The sequence below is a fragment of the Propithecus coquereli genome, unplaced genomic scaffold (assembly GCF_000956105.1).
Source record: "Propithecus coquereli isolate 6110/MARCELLA unplaced genomic scaffold, Pcoq_1.0 Scaffold2, whole genome shotgun sequence".
Lineage (NCBI taxonomy): Eukaryota > Metazoa > Chordata > Mammalia > Primates > Indriidae > Propithecus > Propithecus coquereli.
Window position 1 is genome coordinate 4,909,979 of NW_012144966.1, and position 19,295 is coordinate 4,929,273.

The 19,295-nt window shown below is 45.3% G+C and overlaps 1 protein-coding gene across 2 annotated transcripts; it reads right to left on the reverse strand.

The window, feature by feature from the left end:
- Nucleotides 1-7,886: 7,886 nt before the first annotated feature.
- Nucleotides 7,887-15,535, reverse strand: OSR2 (odd-skipped related transciption factor 2). Of its 2 annotated transcripts, none has more exons than XM_012643573.1 (4): nucleotides 15,124-15,535; nucleotides 10,384-11,152; nucleotides 9,213-9,312; nucleotides 7,887-8,366 (listed from the first exon to the last, which is right to left on the reverse strand). In XM_012643573.1, the coding sequence occupies exons 2-4, from the start codon at nucleotides 11,037-11,039 to the stop codon at nucleotides 8,292-8,294; spliced, it is 831 nt and encodes a 276-aa protein (XP_012499027.1). In that variant the 5' UTR covers nucleotides 11,040-11,152; nucleotides 15,124-15,535; the 3' UTR covers nucleotides 7,887-8,291. The 2 variants fall into 2 exon arrangements, with proteins under 2 accessions (XP_012499027.1, XP_012499026.1); XM_012643572.1 differs by having other exon boundaries at nucleotides 7,887-8,448.
- Between the last annotated feature and the right edge of the window lie 3,760 nt (nucleotides 15,536-19,295).

Below are 19,295 nucleotides of genomic sequence, written 5' to 3' on the forward strand. Positions count from 1 at the left end.
CTGGGACTACAGGCATGTGCCACCATGCCTGGCTCATTTTTTTCTATATATTTTTAGTTGTTCAGCTAATTTCTTTCTATTTTTATTAGAGATGAGGTCTCACTCTTGCTCAGGCTGGTCTTGAACTCCTGACCTTGAGCGATTCTCCCGCCTCGGCCTCCCAGAGTGCTAGGATTACAGATGTGAGCCACCACACCCGGCCCCTAATTTCTTTCTTCTTTCTCCCCAAAGGTAACCACTATCCAGACTTTGGTGTTTATTATTTCTAAGAATATTTTATACTTTCACTATATAAACCACATATCATGTCTTCAAGATTTACATGAATGGTAGGTACTTACCATTCTGCAACTTGCTTTTTTTCTGTACTACATTATATCATGTGCTTGAGATTAATCCGTGACATGTGGTGCTAATCTGGTTATTTTAACTACTATGTGGTATTCCATTATATGAATATTCATGATTTATTTATTCAGTCTTGTATTAGTGGATATTTATGTTCTTTTGAGTTTTTCTCTATTAGAAACAATATTTCAGAGAATATTCTTATCCATGTCTCTTTCCACAGATACGCTTGAGTTCCTATAGTGCAATTGCTGGGATATATATCTTCAACTTCACTCACCTAGGCCATAATATTTGATTCAATTGCCCAAATTCTTACTGAGATGGTTGGTTATTTCTTTTTTTTTTTCTTTTGGCCTAAGCAGGAAACGAAGTGTTAATCAAATTGACCAGAGCATCATCTTTCCATTTCTAACTTTTTCTATCTCTAAACAGATAAAAATGGGACAGAATCCTTGTAGAAGTGAAGAAGATTAACATAAAATAAGGAGCTTTCAGGGGGATCTAGATCAGAATGACAAAAAACCATGGCCATGTCCTGTCATCACATTAGTATATTTACAACACAGCACTGTCAATATGTAATGTTGCAAAAACACAGTGCCACATGGTAAATATTGCAGAGGTCTGTGAATAAGTCCCTCTGAAAGCTTATGACTCTTTATGACGCAGTTCAAAAATGAAAAAAATTTTAGGATAGAGAAGCACCGACTTTTTATGCTACATTAATGGGAAATGTTAAATTTTGACCCATAATACTAATTGAACTACTGTTTAATGCTGTCCTTACATAGGCAAAATGTCTTTTAGTTTAACTTGGCATTCCAAATGCAGGATCTTGAGCAATTCATTTAGCCTTGTATCTCAGATGATCTGTTTGGAAAGGTTATGGGGACAGCTTCTCAGTCTCAGTCTCTGCAATTAACATCTACTGTTTCCTCATTCAATAAATATTAAAATACAAGAAAGAATATGAGCATTTGTATTATCTACTTAATGTAGTTTCTTTTGCCTACATTAATTTTCTTATTGAGATAAAAATTTGGGGAATGAAGAGTACAGTTTCGCTGGGAAGTTTACCTTGGTAAAAAGACAGGAGCTATTACATTCTATCTTGTCAATGATCCATGTATAATGGGTCACCAGGGGATTTAAGAACTGTATCTTTAGTTCTTGCCAGGGAGATATATCAATGTGCACTGATGTGAGCCATAATATGACACACCTTGCAGATTCCTCAAAGCCCTTCCGGCACTCTCTCAGCTGCCTTTATGAAGATAGGGGACTAAAGGTTGTCAGTTAAGGATGGCGTTTTGTAAATAATTTCAGCAACAGAATTATTTTCCTATTTCCCTATGTTAAATTCTAGTGAATAAGAATTAGTTCTCAGGCTTAAAATCCTTAGTTTAGTTTTGTTTTTTTTCCACTACATTAGAGGCAGATCTATTTATATTGATAGGGTAAAATAGACCCTATATATATATTGTTTTATTGTTAAGTTGGGGGAAAAAAGCAAGTTGCAATATAGTAGTACAGTATGATCCTGTTTGTGTTTTTAAATACACACTTACATCTGTATACCTATGTAAAATAGCAAAAAAGATATACCAAAAATTTTAATAGTGGCTACCTCTGGGGAGTGGAATTAAGAGAATTCATTAGTTGGGGGTGGAAGGGAGTGATAACCTTATACACTTTTTACTGTTTGAATTTTTAACAATAAACATGACAGTTTTTATCTTCTGAAAAAGAGCACATCTACTTTTTGGTGTAAAAATCTTACTTTCAACTAACAATATTCTGTAGAGTGTTGAAAACTTTAATAGTTTTAAGAAAACAAATGATATAATTTCAAGTAGATTATATTTATTTTTATTGAGTTAAAAAATTTTTATGGGACAGAGTGATGTGATTTCTTGATATTTTCTAGCTTTTGTGAAGGCAACAATACTTTTCTAAAAATGCACTTATGTATTCCTCAATGAGAACCACAAAGTTATAAGCTAGAAAGGACCTTGTAAATTGTGTAGTGCAAATTCTCATTTTACAGATGAGAAACTGAGTCTCGAAGAGATTAAATGTCTTGTCCATAAACAGTTCCAGAGCTTTTAAAAAATTAAATTCATCTTCTGACTTCATGTTCATGGCTTTCTACCACAAAATGGCCTCCTGCTCTGAAATTTTAGTGTGATGAGAATATAAAGAATCTAAAGGCAATTTAGTTTAACTCTGATCTTAAAACCAGCATACACCCCATACCTCAATACATAAAGCATTACTGTAGCAAATTTATGTCCTTTATACAGAAGTTGAAGTAAGAAGTCAGTGGGTGACAACATTTCAATTGACAATTGAAAAGAAAATTATGTTTGATCTTGGTGATTTTCTCATCTTAATCAGTTATTATAATCTCTGTCTTCTTTGTCTCTTTAAATTAGTGAGCAGACTAAGAGAACAAAGAAATAAAATTTCAAAACTAAAAGTGTCTATTAATATAAAAAGGAAAAATTTAAATTGGGGACAGCAACAATAGAAAAGAAAAGTAGGTGGGAGAGACCATGGAAGAGCAGTAAGCATCAAAGCGGAGGAAAATTTGACAACTTCAAGGACAGTGAGTAAATAAGTAAAGTGGGTTGAGATTCGTTTTATGTTTATTATGGTAGGCACACAGTAATTGGCTGATGGATAAGATAAAGGAACTCATGGTGTCAAAGGCTAAGGCAGAAGTTCTCAGTCTTTAATACATATAAGAACTACCTAAAGTGTTTGTTTAAAATACGGAGTACTTAGTCTTTATCACCAGAAATTCCAATTCACCCACTGGATTAGGGAGTGCGCAGAAATTAGTACCTTGGGTAATTCTAATGCTCAGACCTTGAAGAACACTCCGCTGGCATTATTGAAGTTCTAAAAAGGGAGAAAATACAGAACCAGAATAAAGAAACCTAGAAAAGAGAAAAGGTAGGAAAAAGAGATCTGAATGGAAATCAAGGAGGAAAGAAAGGAAAACTAGAAAGTAAAGATGTAACTAAATTAGAGGAATGGTTTAGAGGAAGCATGAGGGTTTATATGGGTGTTTGTGAAAAGAAACAAGCGAAGACTGGTCAGAGTTAATAAATTAAGATGAAAAATTCAAAATATTGAGAGAATTAAGACTGTATCTTAGATTTCAAAATGATGTTTATTACTTTTTTCCTTTGTAAAAGTAATGTACTAATGGTGGAAGGGTTGGAAAATTAAAAAAAAGAAAAATATACCATTAGTTTGTCAGTCATGGATAGCTGCTATTAACATTTTGGTACATTTTCTGCTAATCCCTTTTTTGTTTATGCTTAGTTTTTGGAAGGTTTTTTTGTTTTATATAGTTCAGATAATACTGTATATGACTTTAAATATTCTACCTCTAACATCAGCATCTCCTAACATAAGGTTACTAATGGAAACTTCATTTTTAACTTCTGCCTAATATTAATAGCCAGTTCTCCTTTCCCTGCTAACAGAACTTAGGTTTGTTCAGGCAGTCAAGGGGTTCAGGGAAGGCCGACTCCATTTCCATGCATAGAATGTGATTTTTATTTAGTTCTAAGGCAATCTTGGTCTAATTCTATTCCCCATGTCAGTGATTGGCTGAGAAAGGGACAAGTGACGTACTTCTGGCCAATAAAATAAAAGGTCAAGTCTACAGGTTTGATTTGTGGGAAAGATTCTTATTTCTTAACAAGTGATACAAGGAGGAAATAATCCCTTTTTCTGCCTATGGAATGTGTCTGAGGAGGAAGGAGTGAAGCCGATGCTTGGAGCTGTTGCAGCCATCTTTTGGGCAAGAAGGGAGCCCAATTGACACACTAAAGATGCAAGAACAGAAAAATGGGAAGAACTGGACCCTAGATGATCCTGTCACTCCGATTAATTATGCATCCCTGGACCCTACCTTGAGACTTCTTGTTATATGAGAAAACAAATCCTCTATTGTTCTAGACCCTTTGAGGTGGGTTTTCTGTTTTGTACAATAGAAAGCATCCTAAAAGATATAGCATTATAATTTACTTAACAATTTTCCTCTTGTGGGCTATTTAGGTTGTACAGTTTTCCCCTATCAGTTTTGTCTTGGAAAGTTTCAAGAAAAAGAGTTACATAGCTTAGATAATAAAGTAATTTGTGTTGGGGGAAAAAAACCAACAAGCAATAAAAAAAAAAAAAAAGAAACAGGAATGAACTTGAAATATCTCAAGTCATCAAAGTAGAATCATTCTGAATCTCCACACCCTTTATTGCTCATTGCTGTCAGCAGAGGTGGTTATTAGTGGCAAGTTACATCGGAAAAGGAAAAATTGGGAAATATAGACTCGATATAACACGCTAATAAAGGTGAACACAAATAAACCTCTAAAATACAAAAGTCATTTCTATTCGCAATAGTTATATGGTTTCATCAATTTTTTTCTCTTTCCTTATTAAAATAATATTAAAATTATTTCAGTAAAAAGAGAGACAACGCTTTATGTCAATATTCTTCTTGTATTAAAATTTGCTATGGATTCTACAGTGTTTAATCAAATGCATCTAGTCTGTCATGTTGACAATGTTCAAGAACTAATGTTTCCCAAGTGCCTTCCAGGCTGCCCCTCCAAAATTAAAGTTGGGGCAAGAGCATCTGATTGACATTGTTTAAACGAAGAGGTCCAAATGTCTCTGCTAACATCTCTCAGATGAACAGAAAAAATTCCCAGTAACTGCCTCTGATTTTACCACTAGTGGTAGTTGGGCCTATTTATGATTTGGGATTTTATATTTGTTGACTTTTTAAATATTTAGTTGTCCTAGAGTCAAATTTTAGAAAGGCCTCCTCATGTACAAGAGGATGTGCATGTGCAAAATAGCTAATTTAATTGCTACAATTATAAAGCACTAGTCCTACAATGACCTACATTTCAAGACTAGCATCAGTGAGAGCACCTAACACACATTCATAATTTTATATTAACTATCAATTACAATGTGATTCATTTTTGAAATTATTTTTAAAATATCACACATAGGTTACAAAATAAGATTACAGTCACAGCTCAAGAGCAATACTTAACTATTGTTTATGAAGTTCTTCAGCATTGTGGTTATGACTCGTGATGTTTCCCACTCCTGGTCTCTTGCCAGGAGTATTGGTTCATAAGTTGAGCATGGTAGAGGGAGTAAGGAAAACACAGCCTAATCTAAAACTCAAATAATGACTCTTCTCTGAACCAAAAACCCCAGGAGGTCTATTTCCTAAGATGTAATATTTTTTCCCTATGATGTCTCATAAATTTGTGTCACATAAGATTCATTTCCTATATACTTGGACAATCTAAAGAAGAAGAAAACAAAATCCAAAATTTGGAGAGGAACCCACTGTTCAAAAGTTCACCTGAGATCATGAAGAGTGTGTGGGAAGAGTCTACTCTGACAGAAGCTGGATCCTTTCTGAGCCTAGGTGGATGCTGGATATAAGAGTCTAGATTGAGGGACACTGTTCAATTAAACCCTATTGTAGGTTTTTAAATTATCTAAGTAGTCAAGAGTCCAAAAATGTGTCACTAGATATAGAAAGGCAGAAACTGATGGTGAAAATCAGTGGAACCTAGCACAGAGCTTGGCACATGAACAGCACATAATAAGCTTTTATTAAATTAATGAGTAAATTAATTATAAATAAATTAACTCTAATTTTTGAAACAGTATGTGTATGGAAAAGAATGGCTTTCTCCATGTTCTCCTCTTTTCTTCTTCTATCCCTTCTGATTTCCATTTTTTTCAACTAAAATAAATGCAGAGGAACAGTATTCTGGTTGCACTTATCTATGTATCTCTCTGCTGGGAACATGCCTTCAGCTTGATAGCGAGCAAGGGTCATTCTTTGATAATTCGACTGAACCCTGTGTGATGGAGCTGTGACATTTGTAGTTGGTAGAGGAGGGGCGGGGCTGTGAGACTATGTGCAAAAAGCCTGCAGGATTAGGGGGCTCTAGGGACAGTCAATGTGTAACCCTGCCCTAAAGTATTCAAATCTCCTATGCCAAGGCGTGAGCAGGATCTTGAGAGAGGAGAGGTCACTGAGTTAATTCTGTACAAACAAAAGAAAGCAAACAACTGTTTCATTCCTCTAACTGCCACACTTACATGCACTCCATACTCCACCCCTATCCCTTCTCAGGAAGCTTATCCCATGCTGGGGGATGCATTTGTGTGAGCATTAGACACATAGGCTGGCAAGTGGACACTTTGTCGGAGAGAATTGATCTCTTGTGAGAAGCAAAAGTGATATCTAGCCAACTCTCCTGAGAACAGGGTAATCAGTGAGTTGGGAACACTTTCTGAAATCTCTTAGTAAGTTGTGTTGAACAAGGCACTGGTAAGAAATTCAGATCTAGTTCTCAAATCCCTACCTACCCTTCTGGAAGATTCTAAAGTACAAACATAGGACATGTTGCCCTGAAGGTGAAACATGCCATCCTCACACAAATATACTCATTTTTAAAATTCTGAGAATTCATCCTGTTGTTCAATATTAAACAAGAGAATCTACTGGTCTGCTGGGCCACAAGTTCCTCGGATCTTCCCCCTTTCAGTTCAATCATTTTCCTTTTAGTCTTTGCATAACCCTACTGTTTAATCTCCATCCAAAGCCTTCCACCCATATCCTACACTATATGTCAGAGTTATTACCATACTAGTGTCATATTCCCCAGGACCCATTTGGGAAAGGTTGAAATGCCTCAGAAGGTGATTACATATTTGCCATGAGCTCTATACATGGAGTAAACTGCACTTCTGGCATTTTCCCAGGGACAAAAGGCCAACCAGTGATGGAAACCTTGCCAGTAACCTAACACATTGCTTTGCAGAGAAATCCTAACCTTCTAGAAGAAAGGATCTCCACCCTTGGAAAGAAGTATTTTGTGCAAACATAGCTAAGTAGTTTCCCCCTTTTCCCCTTGGTCACATCTTCTTGAAGCTTCTGTCTTCCTACATGAGGATTTTAGACTTCTCTCCTGACGGCAGGATAAAGTCTCTGTCTATAGTTATAAATCATAGTGTTCAAAGTCTAATGGTAAGAGAAGTTGCCTGTCATAAACTGTGACAACCGGCCAAGGACTATTAAAACGTGAAGTGGCGAGCTCCCTTCTCTGCTTTATGCTGCTTCTCACCCTGTGCTTTCCAGTAGAGCAACCATTGAAGTTGCGTGTTATTAATAATGATCAATAGATTGCTTTTATCTCAAGGAATAATACACAAGGAATTGGAATAAACAAAAGGGGACAAAACCTCAGGGGTATCAATTTTTCTATCTTTGAAAAATCAAGAGATTTGTCCAATTCCAAAATGCCACAGTGCAAAAAGGGAAGGGCTGAAGTTTCAGTAAGAAGATTCTGAGAAGTCCTATTTTTAAAACCTATGAATAAAGAATACCCTTCAGTATTGAAATTTTTAGGGGCAGCCCTCTCTTCTACAATCTAAAGAAAAACAGAAGTTAAATAGCAAGACACTTTGCAGAAATGTTGAAACAAGAAAATGTTTTATTTTGAAAATACAGTCTTTAAAGATAAATTTGGCTTCCATTTTCCATACCTAGGTGCATCCAACAAGATATAAAAACAAAACAAAACAAAGACCCACGACATTATGTACAGAGCTCTAAAATGAGCTGTGAATATCTACAGGAAATCTAGCATATGCTCTTTGTGAAGGGATGTAGTGTGTGTCTTTCTATAGTTCTCAGTCCTGGAGAGGAAGAGTTAACTCCCTGGAGCTACAGGTGCGGCTGCAGCAAGGGAAGAGCTGGGGTCAGTGAAAGGTTGGGGGTGGACCCCCATAGAAGGAGACGTGGAGAGGTGTCTGGGGAGGGGAGCAGCGGCGGCACGGGACAGATCCTGGGCTTCTCTAGAAGTCCTGCCGCGGGGTGTGAGTCAGGCTGTGCCGCCGCAGATCACAGTTTCGCCTGAACACTTTGCCGCACTGCTCGCAGCTGTAGGGCTTGATGTCTGTATGGGTGAGAAGGTGAGTTTTCAGATTACTTCTCTGATTAAAGGTTCTTCCACATGTGGGACATTTGTGTGGAGATTCCTGTTCAGATGTGAAGCAAGCAAAGGATTAATCCTTCACACCACAACTACACCCTTCTCAATAGTTTCTGTCTTATCGGTATCACAAGCGTTAACATAACACTTCATGACAACAAAAGAGGGGACTTGCAGGAACAAATCTGCGCTCCTAATCCTCCAATCATGAAAACACACATGCAGGCACACACAGAGGCCCGATTACAGTGATAAGGGAGGAGGCAGACCCGCGGCCACCACGGGGGGCTTTGTGATTTCCAGCTCTTTACATTTCATCACCATGTCATAGGCAGGAAAAGAGGGAAGGAAAAACTCTAATCCTCTCTTAAGGAATGGCATTCTCCCGGGTAATAAGGCTCCTCTTTGCTGGAAAATTAAACTATTTCTCAATGTTATGAAAGCTACAAATTATGAGGCCCCTGGGAAAGACAGCATATGGGATTTCACCATGCCTCCATTATCAAAATTACCTTTATTTCCTCCCAAACATGAGAGCTTTAAATGCAGGGCAGATTGGATGAAAAAAAAAATTCTAAAATTAGGAGTTACGACAAACCAAGTGGCCTGTTCTTTAAGAAAAATATATAAATGTATTTATGTTAAATAAGATTTTTATGTATTAAAAAATTAAGAGTGCTGCTGTTCCCCACCTAGAGAACTAATCTAAATAGTCCCTTTTAGGAGAAACACCTTGTCATTGAACACCTTTTGTTAAGGAATAATGATAAAATGAACTAGTCAGTTTTTAAACAAAAAAAACAAACTTACCTGCATATGTAAAGTTTTGTGAACTGCTAGAGTTCTAGACTGACAAAATCCTTTCCCACATTCCTGACATTTGAAGGGTTTTTCTTTGGAATGGATATACCTGAAAATCAATATAAGGTTTCATTGAAATGGCTTTACCCTGACGCGAAGAGTTTCTTTTGACAATTACTCAAAACGAAATCGTGGAAGAACAAAAGAAATATGATTTCCGTTATTTATGTTTTTAGATTTTTTTTTTTTCTGTGTAATTCTGTTTATGGTTAACCTCAACTAACGAATTCTTCAAAACATTCACCGGCCGGCGGGCTTTATCTACACTTGATCGCCCTCTCTGGCGTATTCTGGAGCTCGAAATCGTGCCGAAACAGCCCTTCTTGGCCTCTACGGTTTTCTGTGGGATTTAAACTGGCCAAGTCAGGATTCAAGGCAAGGCTGAGTTTAGGGGGACTGATTTTAGCGAATCCCTTAACAGCCGCGGAGGATGGATACAAAAGTCCCATCTCAGAGACCGGTAGGTAGAGTTCGGAAAAGATAACCCCACCCCCACTCCTGGGAAGTTTTTACCAGATGAAAACACTTACGTTATAATATTCCTTCAATTGCCGTTTGTTAATGTAGAGTTTAAGATCGTGGAGGGGAGGTGGGAGCTGTTCCTAAATTCAGTGACCTCAAGACCCCCACAAATATGGCTTAAAAGAAGGGTTCGCGTGGCAGGATCCGGGGTGCACGGGGGTGGGGGGTGGAGGAGGGCAGGGCAACCCAGTAGAGGTAGCCGGAGCAGATTTTCAGAAGTGGTCCAACGGCAGCCAGGACCGACATCCAGCATGGGAAGGACTCCGGGGTCTCTCGGTTTTTCCTGCCCCCTCCACCCCCCCCACCTTTCCTACCGGGAGGAAACACGAAAACCGATCCCAGGACTAAGGGCAACCCACCAGATTTTTCCTGCCCAAGGTTGGGGAACGGCCCTCCCTCATCCTGAACAAGAACGCAGCAGGGGCCTGCTGGGAGAAAAAGGTAGATACTGGGGGTAGCTGAAGCGGGATGGGGGGCGTCTTTGGGGGTATATTCTAGATCAGAGGTGATTTTAGTGACATTTAGAATGTCTGTTAGGACTCGGTATCCAGGACAAATTCTCTTTCCCTCTCTCAGACAATCTCTTTCCCCACCTCACCTGTGATCCCGCAGGTGATCTTGTCTCCGGAAGGCCTTGTGGCAGATGTCACACGTGTACGGCCTCTCGTCCGTGTGGGTCCTCTCATGGATGAGCAAATTGTAAGATTTGGTAAAGTGTCTGCCGCAAAACTTGCAGATAAACTCTTTTTTCGTTTTGGAGGGCAACCTCCCTCGGGAGGGTTTTCTGTCCGGAGTCAATTTACTGAGGCCTGAGATGGGGCTACCCAACCCCGGGCTTAGCTTGGTCATGTCTCCTATCTTAGGGGGATCCTCTTGCGTGGCGGCCACTGCCAAGTTGGCAAAGTCAAAACGGGGCCGGTCCTTGTGCAGGGCTGGGAGCACGTGGGCCATGGCCCCCTGCTTGGGGTGGAATAGGTGGGTGGTAAAGGGCAGAGCCGGGAAGGGGAAGCGCGCGTCCATGAGGCCCTGCGCCGCCGCCATCTCGGTGATGGTGGAGCGGGTGATCTCGTGCACGTTGGGATACCCCAGCGTCCAGTGGTTCATGTGCATTGTCTGCACAGCGCTGAGACCGTACAGGCCCTGCAGGTGGTCCACCGCGGCAGGGAAGGTGTTCACGGCCTGCAGGAAGGAGTAATTGGTGAGCTGCAGCGATGGGTGGAGCGGGATGGGCGCTGGCAGGGCCTTGCTCCCCATTTTCTGGGATGCTGGGAGGCGGAGGGGGCCGCCCCTTTCTTCCAGGACTCAGAGGCGGGTGGGCGTGGGGCTCCGGCGAAAACCCAGTGAGACAACAGCACGCAGAGAAAGCCCTAAAAATGGCAGGGGAAGAGAGGGAGAGACGGTGACTATTATCCAAGCCAGCTCCGTCTGCCTTTGGCGCCCGCGCAAGTAACCACATCTTCCAAGTCTCGCTCCCTACCCTACTCTAAGACCCCCCCAAGAGAAGCCAAGAGGGGATGGCGTAGCACCTGCCCAGCGAGTTCCCACAGAGATCGGGGCAGGAAGTGGCACCCTGGAGAGCGGGGCGCTGGGGCAGCCTTTCTGGACACCCACAGTAAGGTCGGATTCTGGGCACGCTTGAAGCGGAAGACTCGGGTCCCAGAGAAAGACAGGCGTGTCAGGGGGCCCCAGTGGGGATAGCGCTCAGCCTAGCCGCCCCCGCCCCCACACACCCTGTCAGGCGAAGCTCAGTGAACCTCAATGGCCCGTGGCGCCTCAGAGCTCCCTGTGGGAAGGACCGGTCGTGGGTCCGGCTGGGCCCTGTGCAGCGGTTACTCTAGCTGCGTGCCGTGCTGGTCGCCCTGCCCGGCGGCCGCCTTTCCCGCCCTTATCCGGGCCGCACGGGGCGTGCGGGGACGCAGCTGGGGCACGCTTCATCCTCCTGGGCCAGAGGGCCCTATGAGGGGCCCGCCTCGCCCCGCGCTGACCTCGGAGGTTTTATTTTTCCTTCCTCTGCCTCAGTCCCATTTATCAGCGGTGGCGGGCCGCAGGAAAGAAAAGTGACATCTTAGGGGCTGGATTCGGCCTAGAATCGCCCCCTCCTTCTTCCCAGGGGCCGCCCCCCCTTACCCCCCACCAAGATCCCTTCCAGATGGTTCGGGCTCCCGGGAGGTGGAGTGAGGCCTGAACCCCTTTCCTAGACTGAGCGCCAAGCTCTCGGGAGGCCCGAGTTGCTTCCTGGCCTGGCACGAGGAGCGGCCTCTACACCCAGGAGGCCCCTGGAGACAGCTGAGGAGAGGGAAGCGCTCTCTAGGTAGGGAGAGGGTAGGAGCTGCTAGGGAGCCACAGCGGCCGAGTGCAGTGCGGCTCTGCGAGCCTGCAGGATCATCTTGTTTATCGGCCTTAGAGTGTGTGCATTTGCGCTCCCGCCACCGGGAAGCCCGGCCTGGGGTCTGCGGCCTGGGCCTAAGCAGGGAGCTCCCCTCTCCCTGCGCCGTCAATGGCAATGAAGAGGCACAGAGGTCTGATTTCAGTTCCCAAGTTCCTGGGAACACCTCACCTGCATTCATGGTGGGCCACCTTCTCCCACTGCCAGCCCCTTTGCAGAAGCGGGTTCTGCCAGCTTGGCGGCCAAGGGCCTTCCTTCGGAGGGCGGCTCCCCAGTTGCGGGACTCAAAACTCAGTGCTCTTCCCGGACAGGGGCAGCCTGGCTAGTCTGCGCCGCCAACCACCACGCCTGGCGTTTGGCCCTAGCTGGAAGGTAGGAAAGTCTGTCCAGCCTTCCCTCCTCACCCACCCCTTTCTGCGCCTGAATTTTCTTCTCCGGAGCCGTTGTGAAGTATTGCCTGTGGCTGTGTCTGGGGGCAGAGTTAGGGGGCTTCGCTAACGACCGAGCACTCTGACAAGGCAGAATGTGGCTGCCTCGGTGGGGCCCGCACCTTCCTTCTCTGTTTGGAACGGCTCAGAGACAGAGATTTATAAATGAATCGCTTCTGCTTAGTGGTGTGCGGTCTGGGAGTTCAGGCTCTGAGTTAATGAGAGGTGTGTAACAGTCAGAGGGGCTCAGTCAGACCATTCGACCGAAACTGTAAACTCCCATTAGTAATAAACTTTCCCACCACAAATCACGATTCATTTTTTGTTCAGCGGCAACCCTCAAGACCTCTCTCCAGGGAGGGAGGAAAAAAGGATTCTACTAACATCCCTGGTGAGCTACCTGATTATTTCCCCTTCAATTAAAAATAATAAATTACACCTTTATTTCCTTCTCTTTGGCTAATGAAGATTTTCCAGAGATTCAAAATACATTTTCCCCCTACTGTTGAAAAGCAGCCTCTCCCCTATAGAAAGGAAACTGAGGTCATTATTTAGGTGTATTCCCGGGCTAGATTTCTTAGAAACAAATACAGGAGGCAAAGCACAACTCCCAGGATGGGGGTGTGTGTGTGGGGGGGGGTAGTCAGCTGATGGACTATCACAACCTGTGATTTCGATTCCAAATGCACAAAGTGAACTCTGCCATAAAGGTTACACGTCACTTCTGCCCCAGAAAGTTGAGTACCATCTTTCTTCCCTTTTCTCCAAATGGCTCATGACACAGAAATTAATGACTCTATTATAACTCAGGTTCACGTTGGCACAAAAGGGCTATTCCATAGGATGTGTTTGTTTTAATTTGCAGGACAGATAATTTCTTCACATAGGAAGAGCAAAACTAGTGGTCCTTTTGAAACCCTTTTACAAACAGAACAACCCTAAATATCCACCAAACGCTTTTGCCATAAATAATTAGGACATTTAGATTTCCACACTCCCCTTGAGTTGCTGGAAAAGTATGTAAAAAAAAATTTTAAGTCAATGCAGACATCTAAGGTACTTTCGTTTTGTGTGGAACTGAACCATGCAGTTCCCACACTCCCTTTCAGGCAGTAACAGTGATCACCATCTCCTGTCATTTCTCCACCATCCCGTTTCAGACCATTGGTTACTTTTAATTTTTCAAGGAAAGAAACTTAAACCAATGAAAACGCATAAATATCTCGGTGGAACTGAGGTTACTTTTCTTTCATTAGTCTTCTTCACAGGAATTTCCAGGCATGTACAGAAGTTTTGTAAAATTTAGTTTACTAGCTGTTAACAAGGGAGATGTGTACATACTTATTTCAGTTCACTGAAGCTTTCAAAACATTGGAGAGAAAAAAGTACGTGGTAATTTGCTAAAGAGTCTTGCTCTTTGGTAATGGTGTTATTACACTGAATTATCTAAAAATAATATAGTCAGGATTCATCTGCTAAAACTTGTGCATTGGTATCTGAGAGAAATGGCTGATGGATCCATAGGCTCACTGAATTTCAGTCCAAACCACAATAGAATTTGACATAAATCAGAGAGCTATGGTCTAAGTGGATTTAAGAAGATCATAAAAAAAAAAAAAAAGCCAGACTGTATCAGGTGAATAGAGAAAAAGGCCGCGAAGTTCCTGTCCCTTCGCAGCGCCTCTGCCTTCCCAAGGAGTTAATTAAATTAAGATGCCTTCCGCATAATCTGGGTTCTGTTTCTGCTCCCTCGCTCCCCCTGTGCGAGTAATTTTCTTGTTCTGCTCAGGACTGCAGTTTGGTTAGCAGAGAAAGATCTGTCTGCGCCGTTTCTCTCCGGGAAACGCCAGCCTCTTTTGTTCTCTGCTAGCAGGTAGGGAGACAGATCCAGAGCTCCCCCCACAAACACCTTTTCTACCCTCCTTCGTACGACCGCAACTCAGTTGCTATTTCTCGAGAATCCAAGCGTTAAAGCCCCCGGCGAGCTGGCTTTCTGCCCCCTCTGCCACGACTGGAGAGTGAGAGGAAAAGCAAAAGGCCAGCACAAGGTTGGAGAATTACCTAAGACTGAACTATTTCCCTCTTGAAACGCGCCTTCAGCGTCGTAGGCTGGGCAGGCACTGTGTGTCCGGGCCCGTCTGCGCTGCGCTGGCGCGGTTGCTCCGGGACAGGTCGACCCGGGCTTTCCAGGGCAAGGGCAGAAACACGATGGGGTTGTGGGTTTTGATCTCAGCGTACGTCGATCCGCTTTTATAAGAAGTCTTGCTGAATGTTTAGATTAAACATCCCCAAACTGATAAATAGTACATACTATTATAGTGTGTGTGGTTGGGTGTTAGCTGCGAGTCGCGTGCCGAGGGATCCAAGGAAGGGAGAAACACAATGCCCGGGGCTTGCATCCACACGATTTCTTCTCACAATATCTTAACTGTGGCACGGCAGACTGAGAATCTGAGCGCCCCTTGCACCCCAAACCCTTCCTCCTTTAGGGCGGCTACAGCCCTTTCCCAGAGCGGACACTCACCTCCGGCAGAGGGGTCTGCCTGGGCAGCGCCGCTCAGACCCGGTCCAGGCAGCGAGACGCACAGCTTGGAAAGGTCACTGGGTCCACGCCAGGCAAACTTCTTTTTCCGCGCGGAGTCGCGGACATGATCTGGAGGACTGAAAGCAGCGAAAGCGAGAACAGATCCTCGTTTTCGTCAGCGTCTGTGGACGCGGAATATGTAAAGACCCCGGGTGCTTGGGGCCGGCGCTCAGCGCTCGCTCAGAACCACGCGCCTGGGCGAGCCTCTAGCCGCCGACTCCGAGTAAGGTCGGAGCCAGCAGCCTCGCAGGGCCATCACCCTCCGGCAGCAAGCGCGGGAAGCTCAATACCCGCCCGCGTCCCTCCCCAGGCTGCCCGGGGCCCAGAGTCCTGGGCTTTAGTAGCGGCCCCGCCTCCCCTTCGGGCGGGCGTCGTGCAGCCGCGCGGGGCCCTGGGCGCCCTGGCTCCGCCTCCGCGCCCGGCGCCTGCTAATGGTCCACTCTGTTTACTTGTGTTTGGATAGCAACTGAGTCTTAAAGGCACAGGTTTGCTTGAGGTTTCCCTGTTACAGAGAGAGCCGAAGGTGACTCAGTTCAAAACTTACGCACAAACACAACCCCTAACCCCTTCCTTCTCTGTACCACTTTTCCTTATCCTATTAGAAAATCAACTGGTTCTCTACCTCTCAAAGACCCCGCAGAGAAACCCAAAGGGCATTTGTAGTTTTACTCCGTGCGCTCGCCGGCTTAACACGTTCACTACAACCATCTTCTTCGCAGTGTAAAATCAATCAGTTGTAGATTATATTCTCCAGTATATATCACTCTTCCCCCAATTTTAAATGGTTTTGTGCATACTTGTGGTTAATCATGTCTATCTGTGTAGTCTGCTTTCGCCTGTTTTAAAAACAAAGTTTGTTTACAGAGGTGACAATTGACTAATTTCGTAATTACTGCAAAGACGTGTGGAATGTCCCAGGAGAAATTTCTTCCAATATATAAGCTTTAATCAGCCAATGTACATTTAATAAGCAGTTAACCAACTTGGTTAAAAGGGTGGGCATCTGCAACCCACTGCCAAACAATAAAGAATCCATCTGAAAAAAAAAAAAGAATCCATCTGAAATGGGTGAAGATCATTTAAACAATTTAGGAAAATACTATTTTAGCTTCTCAAAACATGTACACCTTCATTCCCAGCAAAAATTGAATTCATTGTTCAGTCGCCAGGAAAGTTAATCGAATTTGAAGTGCAGTGATACATTTTTCAGGTTCTTCTAATGGTTTGGTCTTGTGTGAGTATAAATGCAGAACGCGCTTCGGCCACTCTGGGGATAGGGTGACCGACCAAGTGACAGAAAGGGAATAACACATACCCACTTTAAGCAGCTTTACAAATGAGATCTGCGTGAGCAACTAAGCAAAACGCCCTTCGTCCCAGACGAGTCACCAGAGGAGATTTGCGTTAGCCCACGGCAAGCCCGCGCTTTGAACAGCGTAGACTTTCCAGCCAAGAGGCTGTACAATTCAAAAGTGTTCCGTCAAAGGATGGTTTTGAATGAGACTCCTCAAAGGACAATTAAAATAATCTCAATTGTGCAGAGAAGTGGACAAATATAGGCAGAAGGCTAAAAACCGTCAAATGGTTAGTGATCGGGGAGCCAGGCAGAAGCTACAAGCTATTACTTTATTAAAATAAAACTCTTTCTATTTCATTTGTGTTGAGGTGGGTAGAATTTTTCGTTCCTTTGGTAAAACATAATTCAGGGGTGGCAGATCTTTTTTTCCTTCTTTTCATTTTTAAGTTCGCAAAGATTAAAAAGTGAGCTTGGAATGGAGAGCCAAGTGTTTAATAGCCTAAAGTACTTAACTGCTTCAAAGTAGATTTGACAAATAGCATGGAAGTAGAATGCCTAAGAGTTCAGTTTCTTAAAAAACGTTTTCCCTAGTGGGCTCCCTTGGGGTGCTTTCATTTTAGCGCTCAATCCTTGAGCTTCAGCTGCGGGATGCCTGCGGTCCCCTTTCTCCAACCGCCTCATTCCTTCCGCAGCTTTTCTCAATTTGGGAGATCTGGAGGAAACTTTCTCTTCTTTCAGAACCCCCAGGACTCACACTCTCCGGGTGGCGACCTGAAGAGTGTTCCTAAGCTTCGTATTTCCTTTTCACCAAACTTGAGGCAAATTCCCAGCAGCGGGCTTCACACCTTCCTGCCCTAAGTGTATGTACGTTGGGTGCGGAACCGCCTGCTTTTCCCGTGGGGTAGACAGAATTTCCAACCACCCATGAGCTGCGCCCTCTTTCCGCAAACCTCCTGAGCCCGGGCTTTTCCATAAACGTGTTTACTTCGTCCACCCCAGCCTCCTAAGTTCCAAAATGGAGTCTGGCCCACGCCGGCACGAACACTGCGGTCGCTTCAAAGGTAGGAAGAGTCGGCGAGCTCCGGCTTTGGGGGATGCCGCGTGGCCAGGCAGCGCCTCGGAAGCCTCCTGGCCCTGCCGTCTTGATGGGCAGGTGCGCTCCAGGCGCGGGGAGCGAGCCGGAGGCTGAGCGCGGCGCGGCACTACGCGCGGACTCCCCTAGGCCACCTCCGCGCCGCGCTCAGACGCAGCAAGCCCCTCGTTCCGGCCAGCGTCTAGGGCGCATGCATTGCGGGAGCCCACCCACGATCAGCTCACCCGCCAGAGTTCCCTCACAACAGCGCCCGGCGCAGAAGATAGGCCCCAGGCCCACGGGCGAGCTGTGGGGTTCGTGTGTGCGGAGAGGGAAGTCCTGGAGTCTGCAGCGGGCCAGCTGTGCTCTGGGGGCTTAGTTTTCGCGGAGCTGTTCGGCCTCCCGCCCCCCCGCAGCCTCTGGGAGCTGCGCTGCAGGTTCACTCTGAAATTTCCGCCGACCCGGTCATCTGCTGTCCTCGCAGTTATTGGCTTTCGACACCAAGGACACTTCCAGGGAAATGGCTAATAGACTGAAGGGGGGCGCGCAAGCAGTTGCCGCCTGAACCCCAACCACTGCAAGTTTACGCCCCCGGAGGCAAGGATGAGGGCCTGCAGAGGAAACGCGGAGGAGGTGGGGGTAGGGGCACGCCGCGCAGGCCCCTTCCCCCTGGCCCACCCAGGAGGCTCTGCTAGTTAAGCAGCGAGCAGGTGTCAGACACAGACTTCCCTAGAGTTGACTCCGAGCCTCTCCCACGCTGACCGCGCGCTATGGTCATCCTAAAAACTTTTAACCTCTAAAACACAAATTATGGAAACTTTATCTTTTTTCCAGGGATCCCAGCCACTACCTCTGGGGACTCGCCTCCCTCCTCCCCAGCCTTCCACAGCCCCTACGGGGCGGGGACCTTTTGCATTTGAACTTCCCGCAGTTTTCTGTTTTTCGCCGGAGCCCGAAGGAGTCGGAAGTTCAGCTCTGCTCAGGGTGCATGCACGCCAGTCCCGGAGTAGTCAGGACGCTCGGGGAACACAGGAGAATTGCATGCACTAGGCTTAGAGTTCAGGGTGCGGAGGAAGGGGCCAAAAGACTAAGAATTTTCTCTTTTAAAAAAGCGCGTGGGAGCCTGCGCTCCAAACAGGAGTGAGGTTGAGAAAGCGCAGCCGCAGGCTCTAGCTCAGCGGCCCGCGGGAAGGGCCGCAGCGCCCCCTGGAGGCACAGGCCGAGCACTGCGTGACGCGGGCTAAGGGGCGGCCACTCAGGCTTTAGGCTCCGGGGTGTGAGTGCGTGGCCACCAACTACCCGGTCCATCGCTCGGTTTCCTTCACCTGGACCCCTTTGCTGCAGAGGAAGAGTTGTGTGCGCAGCAGGGGCGCTGGGGAGAGGGCTTGGGCCTGTTATCTGGGCCAATAAACCACTCTACCCCCACCGTTGGGGTTTTTTGGGGAGGCCTTACGCGGTGGCCCCCAAGCGACTTTTCTCCTGGCAGATTTCTAACACGGATGTTCAGGCTCACGATGCCGCTCGGGCTGCCCTGGCTACCCCAGGGCAGGGGAAAGACACCAAATCTGATCCCAGCTTAGGAGTTCTCGGGCGGTCTGGTGCTGGTCAGCAGATTCCAAGGCCCGGGACCTTGTCCCCGCGGGAGATACAAGAGGGGTTTCTCAGGATATTTCATTCGGAAAGGCTGTCCCACTCCCCGCAACTTACTCCTAACCCCACCCCAGCATTTGAAGCCTTGTCGGG